This window comes from Limulus polyphemus, unplaced genomic scaffold (assembly GCF_000517525.1).
Source record: "Limulus polyphemus unplaced genomic scaffold, Limulus_polyphemus-2.1.2 Scaffold6571, whole genome shotgun sequence".
In the NCBI taxonomy this organism is placed as follows: domain Eukaryota; kingdom Metazoa; phylum Arthropoda; class Merostomata; order Xiphosura; family Limulidae; genus Limulus; species Limulus polyphemus.
Genome location: NW_013672181.1, coordinates 29,024 through 42,991, shown reverse-complemented (window position 1 = coordinate 42,991; position 13,968 = coordinate 29,024). Strand labels below are relative to the sequence as shown.

Below are 13,968 nucleotides of genomic sequence, written 5' to 3'. Positions count from 1 at the left end.
AGGGCTGTTTTTGGCAGCAGTTGGATTGTGATCGTTAAATGTTAGCTACAAATGTTTGGCTTACGCTGTTTAACCTATTAAAAAAATAATACTATGCATGTAGATGTAGCACTTCTAATTGGAATTTGGCTTGTATGTAAGATTTGGCTTCCGGTACTCAACACTATCATTTTATTCATTGATTTATTCAGTATATAATAAAGGGAGAGTTTCAAACTTGCATGAATAAATAGTTCTTTTTAATAATAAAAAAATGTTTTTATAGAAAAGTTACTCACGAGTTTACAACACATTAATCATACGAACCACCAGTAACATTTTTTTTCACATTTGGTTTTCAAAAACCGTAAAACACACAAAAGAAATAATTAATGGGAGTATCCTGTTATTTAAAACGTAACATTATCGGATAAACAGAGTATAATATCTATGGTTACAATGTTTCACCAGGTTAATTTGGCATTATCTAGATCAGGAGTTCACTTCTTGTAGTTGTTGTACCTGATGACGCCAGGTTAACCTGGTGAAACGTTGATTCATAGATACATACTATGCTCTGTATATCCGTAAAACATAAACTTTCTAACTTGAAAGCATAAAGCATTTTCTTTTGTAAAAAAATGCGCTGTTTTCGATGCACATGCAGATACCACTACATGAAAACATAAAACAACATAATTTTCAAATGCATTTCTTGTTTCCACGCGTAAATCAACTTTAATTGACAACTATGACTCATAATTAAACTATCTAGTGTGAGAAATGATCCCAACGAATTAATAAGGATGTATAATTTTATTTTGTATAAAACTTTTTCTCTCAGTTAATAAGTGTAGTAGTTGCTACGTAGGTATAGCTGGTGTTTTATTGTTATCATACTTGTGATAGATTGAACATATAGGGACATTTGGTCTCATTTAATTAAGAGAAAAATTGGCCTTCGACAAAAGACATTTCTGACAGTTCGGCGTGTAGTATTATCACAAATCGGGCCCGGCATGGACAGGTGGTTAGGGCGCTGGACTCGCAATCTGAGGGTCGCGGGTTCGAATCCCCGTCACACCAAACATGCTCGCCCTTTCAGCCGTGGGGGCGTTATAATGTGACGGTCAATTCCACTATTCGTTGGTAAAAGAGTAGCCCAAGAGTTGGCGGTGGGTGGTGATGACTAGCTGCCTTCCCTCTAGTCTTACACTGCTAAATTAGGGACGGCTAGCGCAGATAGCCCTCGTGTAGCTTTGCGCGAAATTCAAAAACAAACAAATTATCACAAATCAACTAAAACAAGAGCCAATTACACTCCTCTCTTTTTCGATTATCGTGGTTTTGCACCATCACTAAAGATAACATTATTAAACATGTCATAATACAAGAAAAATAACAATACATTTGGCTGTTTATAAAAAATAAACATCCATGTATTTAGTTCTATTAAAATTCATTTTGAATTTATTCTTTAAAATAAATGTATTAAACAAAATATATACCGTCTAATCAATCATTAGTCGGGAATTAGAACATGTTTTGCAATAATAAATTGGCCGAGAAACTTATTGGGTAATATGCTTGGCTGTGAAAAAAATCTGCAGTTATTTATCAATATAACTTGTGTAGATTTAATACGTAGAGTGAAATAGAATGTGTCAATTAAGCGTAATAAGTTGTGATGTAAAATTAACGGGATGAGAAGGGGGGGGTCTATCATTAATTTATAAGTATTCACACCAAGGGTGCCAAGCTGTACTGCAAGGTGATTACATTACAGTTAGCGTTAGAGAGAGAGAGAGGGTAAATCTGTCTTTAAGATCCAGGTGCCGCAAATTACTATAATAAATATCATTTATGGTAACTTAGCTTAAAAATAAAAGGTATTGTTGCGTCATCGAGGTCACGTGACTGGTGTGGCGCCCTCTATTTTCTAGAACTATCTTGTTTTTTCACGAATGCTCTAGTATTTACTAGATAGAGTAGGCGGGTATATATAAGAGGGGACAACGTGACGCGAGAAGAAGGTAATGCGTGTGAGTGGATAGTGAGTAATTGAACTGCAGTCACAGGGTATTGTTGAAGTTAACGTTCGTTCGTTACAGTGTTGTTTTAGCGCGAGTATTGAGATTAAGTGTATCGCAGAGTTATATTCGGAAAGAATAAACCAGTTTTATTAAGTAAAGAACTTGTGTCGCTAAAGTTTTATCGGAACGAAGTTACGGAAAGTTAATTAACAAACGGAAACGTAACAGTATGTAACATTAAAAGAATATGCACTTGTATCCTAAGTGTATAAAAGTGAAGGGCTCTTGTGTCTGTAAACATTCTTATAATAAGAAGTGAACTGTATTGTCTGATCGACATCATTCTAACGTATGTTGTGACGTTGTTCTTTTGTTGGACTGTTTCTATTTCTTCATTAACGTTAGTTATTATCACTATTGCTGGCTCCCATGAAATTACAGTTCCTTATATCACTACAAGGGTGTAAACTCTCTTTGTTGCACTTGAAGTCATAGAGTTCATAATAAATCACACACAACGTATAATAACGATTGTAGCACATTTTCTGAACGTTATAACATTTATAATGATAGATTTCAAAGTAAGTCAAATGATTACCAGTATTAATTTTTAGCTGAAATCTTGGTTTCACTTTATACGCTGTTCCATATGATGCTTTAGGATTAAAGCAACTAAAAAATGTACCTTAAGTTAATAATAGAATACTACACAGTGGCTCAGTGGTGAGCTTGAGGGTTTGTAATGCTTAAATTTAAGTTCGATCCCTGTAGTAGAACAAAGAAAAAACAAAAATAATAACAAAATATTGTTTTCATTAAAACAGCTAAATGGAGGTAACAAGACGTGTTTTTAATTTTATTTTCGCCTGCTTGCTTAACCCTTTTAAATTTTGTGGTCGGTTTTATTATACGCTTTTTTTTATTAAGTTATTGCCTTTTGTTTGAAGAAATTTTAGGTGAGTTTCTTATAATTTAGTGTAATGAATTTGTTTTTACGCATGCTGCTTAGAATAATAAGCCTATAAAACTTATTCATAGAGATGAAACTTAAAACAATGATTTGTTAATTTGATTTCTAGTGAAGTACAATACAGCGAGTACAATCGTTCTATAGAACTTTAAACAAAAATGTTTAATCATTTCATGTCCAATAACCCATATCTCTAATGCGGTTTACTTCAAAATTTTCAATGATATTGGTTTGTTGGTTGTTTATAATTAAGCACACAGCTGCACAATGGGCTATCTGTGCTCTGCCCACCACGGGTATCGAAACCAGGTTTTTAGCGGGTAAGTCCGCAGAGATACCGCTGTGCCACTGGGGGAGGGGGTTAATGATATCAATACAGTTTTTTTTAAACCGTGATACTTTAGAACAGTGATTGATTACTGCGTAATATTTTTCTTTACACCGCAATATTTTATATTTAAGATAATTTTCACCAATGATAAGTATTTAACAAGAAAAAAGATTGGGTTTTGCTTATTAACCGGCAAAATAAACGGGTTATTTCCAGTGTAGAATATCAAAAGTTTTGTGTCTTAATATTGTGAATATGCATACATACCATTATCAACATGACGATAACATGAAAAGTCTTCCCAATGCTGTCGTTATGAGCTGAGTGGCATTACCAAAGATAACATGGACTTGTGTTCTAATGCACCCTAAGCGACATGAATACATTACTTATACATATTCTGTCTCTTGGACATCACCACTGCTTAGTTACCTATCTCATGTAAAAATGAAATAAGTGAAAGACATTGTTGAATGCTCTTTATTTTCTCGTCCCGTCATTATAGTTATTTTGGTCTAAAGGAAGGACGGAGAGTTTACAAAATTAATGATACATGTTTATTCTCGTACCAGAGAACTTTATCTGAGAGAACAGAATAAGTCTGTTCATATCTATATCTTGAAAATGAAAACCTCGAAATTTGTGCTCACTGGCGTGGTATGGGCTGGTGGTATAAAAAGAATGCTTCACTCGTAATCTGCGGGTAATGGGTTCGAATCCTGTCACCAAACATGCTCACCCTTTCAGGCATGAAGGCGTAAAAAGGTGACGGTGAATCCCACTTTTCGTTGGTAAAAGAGTAGCCCAATTAGGGACTGCTAGTGCGCATAGACCTCGAGTAACTTTGTGCGAAATTCAACAAACAAATATACTTGTGCCCACTGAGCCATTTGCAGTGAGTCATCCTTAAGACGTTAGGTTAATAAACTCTGCATACTTTTGATACTATAGAAACCTTAGTACAGGTTGTTTAACTCAGTATGCGGCGAAAGATGACGAATTTAAAGATTTATACGGAATGTATAAAAAATTTAATTAAATTTCTCATATTTATAATATTCTATTCAAACTTTAATGCCTAGTTGTAAAGATATTGAAATTATCATCTCTTTGACAAATATACAACAAATTGTTTAAAACCATTTTGCATGTAGCGACAACGATCTAAAAACAAACTTTATTGTGAATGTATGAAAATGATAATCTATCAGTTAACAACGTGATAATTATTTTATCATGGGTATTTGATATTTACAATAATATGATCTTTAAAAGTACGGCTATCCTCCACAGTGGCTCAGCGATAAGTCTAAAGGCTTGATACAAAATGATAAAACCCTATAATCCGAGTGCTTTCGAAAGGTGGACCTTTCTTCTTCAGGGGCAAACAGCTAAGACTTATTGAACCTACGTGTTTTTCTGACATCGTTGAGGTTTAAAAGTTTATAATGCAAAAATTCGGGTTTCGATACTCATGGTGGGCAGAGCACCGACAGCCCATTGTGTTGCTTTGTTCTTAATAACAAACAAACACTTCGACTATATATACGTAATAAACACCAAGTAAAATTTTATATTTCCAGTGACCCTATTTAAATTTAAGATTTATATAATGTTGCCTTTTCATTCAATCGATATTCACCTTTAAGTTTTCATTCAGCCAAATACTCACCTTTATGGACGTTAGTTAAAACAAAAGTTGTTGTACTTTCCTTGAGGAAAATAAACAAAACTTGCCAGTATATGAGACGGTATTGGTAGCATTGTTTTTGTACTGAAGGAATAAAAAAACAAAAACAAAAAACAATTTATAAAATATTTTGTATGTGATTCAATTAAAGCAATAAAAACATTTGTGTTTACGGTTTTAAAATTATATTTTTTGAGATGCTTTATTCAGTTGTTTGATTACTGTAATATATATATATTTATTAAATTCTAGGTTAATTCCATCGAATTCTAGTGTTCTTAGGCATCTGAAAACTTTTATAAAGAAGGTAATTTTAAATTTGATAAATCACTCGTTTTTTTTTTTGTGAATCCTGTACATAGAAAGTTTTGTTTTTCTTTTTTTAACATTTTGCTGTACCGAGTGAAGGACAAATGTGTTAAAAATAACCCAGTGTCTCCTCCCGCTGTTTCAGTTGTAGATCTCAAATGAAAGTACGTTTGCGTCACGAGAAGTACAAGGGAAAATGATGTAACATGAATAAATACTTTTATTTTTAGTATTTGAATAATTTTTCAGTTATACATAATTGGAAAAGTTTTATACGAGGAATTTTACTCCATTGCCTCATTTCTTCTATTTTTTTGTATCATTAGAACAAAAACGTATTCACTCAACTACTCTGAAGGAAACATTAATTAATATTTTGATAAACAATATAATTATGAGAACATTAGTTTGCCTTTTCATTCGGCTAAGTATTAAATTTGAGGGTTGTAAGTAGAATATAACTTATTGTACGTACCTTGAGAAAAATCAACAACATTTGTATTGTTATAGAGCATATTTTTATGATTTTCTAAATTACAATTTACATCGGCAATATTTTCACCTCCACTAATTATTATTACTACAAAGTAAGACATTCTTAACAAAAAATGCGGAAAGGTTACTATTTTAATACCAAATTATTTGTTTAATACTAACAAACGCAATGTTGCCTACATTTGGTCACGTGGTAATGCTGGTAATTATGACGTCATTTCACCACCAAAACAAACCGACCATGAATCCATGATAGTGAACTAACAATGGGAGGAAGATACGGTGTCAGATGGAAAGGAAGTAGCTGTGATAGAAACTTGTGATTTTTGCAAGTCGTTTGGATAAAATTATAGTTAAAAATGAAAAGCATAAAAGGTATAGTTTGTAATTTTTTGAATAGACTTAGCTTACTTGAAATAGATGTATATTCTCTTCAGAATCTTCTGATATGGGAGAGGCCTTATGTAAGCGCTGTTGCTTTGATTGCAATTAATTGTCTTTTTTGGTAAGTTACCAAGTTATAACTTCTACATTTGTAGTTGTAATAAACTAATAAAAAATTTGTTTGTCATCAACTGGAGTCCTCTTTAAAGAAATTTTAATGGGGTACTGTGGTTAATGTTAGGCAATAATTACGTTTGTCGGAATTGCCATTCCATTAGCCTTACAATAGTATAGTAGTACAAGTAGTATTGTATATTTTTAAATTTAATATTGCATGAAGCTATGGGTAACGACTACTATTGTACTAATTTGGCACTTGGCTACTTTGTGTAGAACTAGAACTTAGAAGTAGGATAAGTAATAGGTATGTATAGTATTGATATGAAGTTTTACATGACAGTATAACAGTAAATGAGGATTTTCTTTTAATCTTAAAAAGTTTAAAAGCCTTATTAAATTTCAATTACAATGTATAAACATTAAAAGTTAGCAATTTGGCATAGGTGTAACATTGTAAAATTGAAATTGAAAGCTTGGACAGTTAGTGTTAAAAAAATAAACGTAAAACTTAATAGGTATTGATAGTAGTAATAATGCTAGTTCTAACACATTTTTATATATAACTTCATTCATCAACACAAAATAGTAAGCAGTTGTAAGGAACCCTCATTTTTTACTTGCATTATCTTACAAGCTGTGATCAAAAACAAAGTATAGTGTATAAACAGGTATGCACTTTGTTAAAAATTGCATGTTTTATAAATTACTTGACAAATAAAAGTGTTTGCTTGAAATTTTTAATGCTTAAAGCTATCAGAAACCGAATGATGGAAATAAACCATGAGTATAATATTTTCAAAGCAAAATGATCTGTAATAAAATAATAGGTGCAAAAATAGATAAAATATAATAATGCCAGTATTTATGTATAGAATTATGGAATAATTAACTGTTGGTGCTAAAGCTGGTTGACTGGCTGTGATGTACCTATTATAACTTGTCTGATTTGTTGATTTTCATACTGCAAAGTTCACTGAAGGCAATTTTTTTGCAATAATCTGTCTAATAGAGGTGGGCTTATTTATTGATTACATTCAAGTTTCAACTTTGTGATTATTCTCAAATGAGACTTAGATAGTTGGAATAATAATAAAAAAATTAATAATTGGAAACATTTTAATTAGTTAATTATTTTCATGGGTTCTGGCACTAATCAGTTAAGTTGAACAAATTTGAATATGTAATGTATTTGTTTTTGTTATCCAAAAATAAATGCTCATAATATTTTCAAATGTGTGTTGGATCACTATAGACAGTTAGCATATACACAAATACTATATATACATATGTTGTATGTATTGGTTTGAAGTCTTAAAATTCTCATGGAGGGTATATGCATAAGAATGTGAAAAGCTTTATTTAAAATTGTTCACAAATTTTAAGTGGAGCAGAAATTAATTTGTATTTCGATGAGAGGTGACCTTCATGGGTCAAGTGACACTTTTTCATGTAGGTTTTTCTTTTGTAATTCTTACATAACTAAACAGTTGCAGGATGGAGTGTCAAGAATATACTGTCTTATTTGATGAATTTAATATTTTGTTTAAATTTTGTATACTTGACCTATTTGAAATGTTTGTTACATATATTTCCCTGTTTTGTGTGTAATGTTTTTCAGTATTTTGACAACTTCCCATCAGTGATAAGAAAATACGGTAACTGTTGATTGGATCTTACTGAATCAGTACATTTACCTTTTAGATAAACATATAACAACTTTTACATTGCTCCAAAACTATACATGCACTGTAATTTGTTGTAACAGAAAAACACTGACTCGCATCAGTTATAATACAAATTGATTGTTAGTGCATTTGTTTAAGGATTAAAATAACATGTAGATAACAGAAAACTTTAAATCTTATTCATATTGAAGAGACAGGTATTGAGGAAAACTTAAGATTATTAATGCCTTTGGTTATGATGAGAATTTCCCTAAATTGAATAATGATTTGGTGGGAACTTTTTTATATTTTTGCAATTTTGTAGATACCACAGTAATTTATAATGATTAGACCTAAAAAAAGGATGGTTCTTGATTCTTGAAAGTCCCTTTTTTTTACTACTGACGATAAAATGTTTTGGTGTTTTTGTTCTCTTACAAGACAAAAAAAGCATAACTCTGTTTTATAAAAAAAGAAAATAAAGAGAGGATTGGTGAATTGTTGGTCTACTAGTTTGATTTTATTTCTAAGCAAGGAATCTAGTGTCATCTTCAAAGGTGGCATTTAATAAGTAATTGTTTACATAATTTGTAAAAACTTTCTTGGTTCATTAATCGTGTTAAATGATTTGTGGCCAGGTTTCTAGACTAGTTAATGTACAGAATAAAAGGTTAAGTAATGTGAGATAGCAAATTCTACTTTTATTTTATGGTTTTGTTTACTGTTAATTTATTATTCCTTCTGTTGTTTAGTTCAGCTATGAATTTTTAGTTATATTAAGGGCTAACTCACCTTCTAGTTAGAGCACACTGATTTTTAGTATGTGTGTATGTATTATGAAATTTACACAAGCTTTCCCTAGTAATGACATAGATATTAATGTCGTGGAAGGTTATGTAGATTTATAGCTAGTTTTATTTACTTTTATTTAATTTATTTTAATAGCTAGTCACATGGTTTAACATCGTGGTCTAACCACTAAATAAAAAGCCTTCCTTGATCTTAAAAATGAGTTATTTCATAAGGTATAGTTAAAATTATTGCTAGATATTGTTACTGACCTTGAGAATTTATTTAATTTTGAAATATTGTTGTTGTTTTTTATTTACATTAGAAAGTTAAATTTTGATGATATTTTTAAAAACATTGATTTTATAGTGCATGAAGTAAACAGAGGTTGGTGTTACTTCTGGGATCGAGTAAGGGTCTGATTTCTAATATGTGATACCTCTCTCACATATAGTTTTCCCAAATCAGTGCTGCTTTCTATACATGAACTTTTTTGCTCACCAAATGCCTTGAGGCTCTCACCCAAACTTGTGTTTCTACATCATATTGTTGCATGTAAGTGAGCATGTGGCATCCCTCTATTAATAGGAGTGTCACACACCCTCCTAGTGCATCTAATTCCTCCTTTATTGATTGTTGAATCATCACTTCTCGATTTGGCACTGCTGTGTAAAGATGTTTTGTTTATTTTTGTGCATAAGCTTTTGTTATATTGGTATTTGTTATGGAAGTATTAAATTTTGATTTTAGTTGTTAAACATTTCTGTACCTGCAGATTTTGTGGCCTTTTATTTCCATATCATAAAGTCATAAATGATGGTAACTTCCATTTTGCCTTGTGGGACAACAAGATGTTGTTCTTACTAGACAAAATGTTAAAATTGTGTTGGGTTCCTCTTTGTCTGTTGAGGAAGTGATAGCTTTTGTGCAAAGGGAGTTGCAGTTTTTCATGTGGCCTGGACTTTCTGAACCTGATGTACCTCCTCCTGTAATCCTATTCATGACAAAGGGAATTTTGACAATCTACTCCCACCACCTACATTTGCCAAATCTTCTACCAATTCTGTCCTGGATCTACCTAGACCTTTTTCTTAATTTCTTGACATAGTTTCTCGGGTATGTTACCTTCTCTCTTTTACTCTCCTGTCTTGTATGATTCTTTTCCTTCATTTTTAAATCGGCCTCCGCTTCTTACTTTTATGTTTCCTCTATCTCCAGATTATATATCTATATTGAACAGTTTTTATCTCAACTTCTCTCTGGTGCAAGCATGCCTCTTCCTACTTGCATGGTTTCCATTTATGCCTTGGCTTAACATCATGCTGTATTCCTTTTTTTGGACTCCCAAACTGTGGCTTGGGGGGGTTAGATCCTTTAACTTCTTTTCGATGTTTCAAGGTTCAAAATTCAGGCTTTTGTCTTACTTTCGTCTTTTTACCCTGTTGTATTATTTCCCCTTCCTTTCAAAGCAATCCACCATGCTTCTGTGGGGTTTTGGAAGGTACTCATTCTCTTATCTTTTCTACATTGGTGCATTTTCTTTCTTGGCCTTTCCCTTCTGACTTGGTTACTTTGTTATTGGGATTTGTTGGGGAGGAACTCCCTTCTTGCACAGGTATGTTTGCTTCCGTCTTATCTCACAGATCTTTGTCTGGCTCCTTTCCTCCACCAGGAACATCTTTAACTTTTTTTTTTTTTATAGAAGCCAGGATGGCTTATGTGTGAATTCACATATTTTCATAATCTTACATAATTTTAGCCATTGTTCAGTGAATTAGGATTCCATTTTCAAAGTTTTGCTGTTATTTAAATCATTCAGGATTTTTCTTGGTCTATTGCATGGAAATATATGTACATGTTGTAATTTAGTCTCTACATTCAGTTTGTTTGTATTCTTGTTACCTTAAAAGTTAATTGATACAGCTTTGTTTTCTGAGGTTCACACTGACACCCTTTAAAATTCACTATCTTTTCATTTTTCTAGAGTCATCTGGTTGATGTTTGTTAAAAGCAAGAGTAAATATCAGCCTATCTGCAGTAGTGGTAAAATTTAGAGGCTTGCTTAATTTGGGCAGCTTTCTTTTTTGGTTCATACTAAGCTCAGCCAGCAGTATGTCACATCTTGCTCCTAATTACATAAACTTAAATTTTTGGATTTTAACACAAAGTTAAGACACCATTTGTGAACTTAACATTTATAGTGCTAAAATATATTCTTAAATAGGTCTATACATCCTCATGTTGACACATTTTGATTTCAACAGTCATTTTGTACCTTGATTGCTGTTATTTCAGCTGTGGTTTAAAGCAGTTGGTATTCTAAATGTGTGCAGCCATGTGTGAAGATGATTGGATGAGGTGTAATCTTGTTCACAAAAGTTAACTCTGTAAAAAACAAGCATCTTCAGAAGATGACATCATGAAACTACTAGGAGATGGGTAGTGCAATTACTGATGTCCAGGATAAGCCACTAGAAAATGATTATCAGTCTTATTAATTATTCTTCTGATTATTGCTTTGATTATTTGAATAATTAACAACATTCACTTGCAAGTTTAGAAATTTTGTAAAGTTTTATTTGCTTAATACATTTTGTTTTCAAATCAGATGACAAATAAGGTAATTCATCTGCACAGGTGTTTTTAAAGGGTGGGATGACTATTCTTTTTATATTGGTTGTAACTATATAAGAATATTTGTTTTAATAAGTAGTATATTCCAATTTCTTCTTCAATCATAAATATGAATAGATACTTCCTTTTTAAATTGTTAAGCAGAGTATTTGCACTTTGATGATAAGGAAATGAGTTGTTATGACAGTGCTTGCTATATGAAACTACCACACTGTGAAAAACATGGAATTAAATGTACCTTGTTTCTGTTCGTAATCTGGTCTACCTAAGCTTTTGAAAGAACTCAAGCTAATGGTACAGACACACCGTTCCTCATATTGAATGTGTGAAGGGTGATTATTATTATTTTTTAATGGGAGGTGGGGTGGAATAAACTGTACATAGGATGGCAAGGATTGTAACAGTGATCAGTTAACATTTCAGCCACACCTTGTAGCTTTTTTTCTTTCAGAAAACTGGCTTTTTATATACAGAATATTTACTTTTTTCACATTTGAATGCATGAATCAAACCCATCTTAAGTATGGTCAGTTTCTTCTAAGTAATTTAATGTTTTCATAAACCACTCATATGTTTAAAAACTACCATTTTAAAAGAAGCTATTTGTCTGCCTTGGATTTTTTGCATAGCATGTTATATGCAAGCTCACTGTATTTGGTAAAGAAAAAGTTTGATTTCATGTTGTGTTTCTTCCATTAGTTTTATTAAATATATGTGAGGAATGAAATGTTTTCATAAAATAAGCATGTAACATAATCTTGCTGTTTCTCTGTTATTGAAAGTGAGAAAAAGTAATAAATTTTTGATAAATGAATATTTTTGTATTAAGTTTTACCTTAAGTATATGGCAAGGAATTGAAGATGAAATCATGTTATGATAAATTTATCATGTTTTCTTTTTCCAGGGTAATGGTATTTTGCTGCAGACATTTTTATACTTTTGTTGCTGTGGTTGGTCTTTTCATATTTCTTTACAATTCATGGGTACAGTTTGTTCGGCCTAAAATCAGAGGTAAGATAATATCTGTTATCATATTTCCCATCTTAACACAAAAAATTAAGTTTGTTCTTAATTCAAATCAGAACTATTATATTTTACCTTAAAGATTGTCATCAAAGAAAGACACTTGTTTCAAGTTATTAGAAAGCCACGTGTACATTTTACATGTAAGCGAGAAAGACAATAAAATTAAACAGTGTTCTAAGGCCTGATCAAAACACATGGTAGTGTGTCGTGCAGCCAAAACAACCTGCAAGACTCTGTGTGTTATTTACAGAAGTGATAGTTTAGCAATTTTCCACCTTTTATAGCTCACACTATGGTAATCCAAACTATCACATATTTTTAGTGGATATGCTCTACTGGAAACTTACTTCACAAACCAAATTTCAAGGCAATCCATTAAGAAATGTATGAGATATAAATTATTAAATTTTAATTGAATTTTTTCCTTTTTTTTTTCCTGTACTGAAAGTATGGAAACTTTATTTGATAGAAAAACATGCTTAACTTTTATGGAGTTTTTGAAATTTGGTACACTGATAGACCAAAAATGGAAATGCTCCCTTATATACACTTACTTCTATAGATGATATGAATAACCAATCAAAAGCTCAGAATGTCCCCCTAGTGGCTTTCTTAGCCATTTTAAGTTATTAGGACACTATCTCTTTCTTTTGAACTAAGATTTCAAGGAGGTAGGTTGTTTTTAGTCTGCTCAAAATTTCATATTTTTTTATACAGCTTAGTTATTGAGCTTGATAAATTATAGTGAAATTCTGTGGTATTGATAGAGTAATATTGGATTTTTTGGTTATTCAACAGTATATATTTAAAACCTAAAAACATAATTTCTTTTCATATCCTCCACATGCAAAATTTTAAAAGACTTATCAGTCTACTTCAAGCAGCAATATAGTACAAAGGTCGTAACTAGAAGAGATAATTGTTTGCTTTACTTCGTTATTTACTGTTCTATGTTTTAAGAAAAATAAGTTTAAGAGATTATTTAAATAATAGTAATAAATAGTAATAATCTGTATACATATATAATAATGGAAATGTGACTGTATTTTACAAAATACTAGTCCACTAAAACAAAGCTAAGATAGGTCACTTTGTAAAGACTAAAGGGCAGTTTTATAATATTTGATATGGTAACATGAGAGCACATGTGCCGTGTCATTGTAACTTCTGTATTACTAGCAGGCACAGTTGAAAGATCAACATAATATAAATAATAAATATATATAAATGTATAATGTTATGAGATTTAAGCTATTTAGCCTAAACAGTTATGTTTTTGTGTTATAATTTGTTGTCACTCTAGAATGAAAGAGGAATAATTTATATTTATTTCCTAATTTTTTTACGGTGGTTACAAGATCGGTCAAATCTACCGAACCTGTACAGATATTCATTAGTGAAAATAACAGATAAAATATAAAGTTTTTTTTCTTAAAAAACATTTGATAACTATCTCAATATAAAGATTTTGTATGTGAAATTAGAAAATTTTCTGATGCGTAAAAGTATTCTTAATCTTAAAATGAAAATTACTTTGCCTGTT

At 31.4% G+C, this 13,968-nt stretch overlaps 1 protein-coding gene across 1 annotated transcript in view; it reads left to right on the top strand.

The window, feature by feature from the left end:
- The first annotated feature begins 6,049 nt into the window (after window positions 1-6,049).
- LOC106473863 (reticulophagy regulator 3-like) overlaps window positions 6,050-13,968 on the top strand; it is a 33,294-nt gene continuing 25,375 nt past the window's right edge. The window contains exons 1-2 of the mRNA XM_013934549.2: window positions 6,050-6,312; window positions 12,304-12,410. Of these exons, the coding sequence (XP_013790003.1) occupies window positions 6,167-6,312; window positions 12,304-12,410 (253 nt within the window). The 5' untranslated portion in view covers window positions 6,050-6,166. The remainder of the gene's footprint in view (window positions 6,313-12,303; window positions 12,411-13,968) is intronic.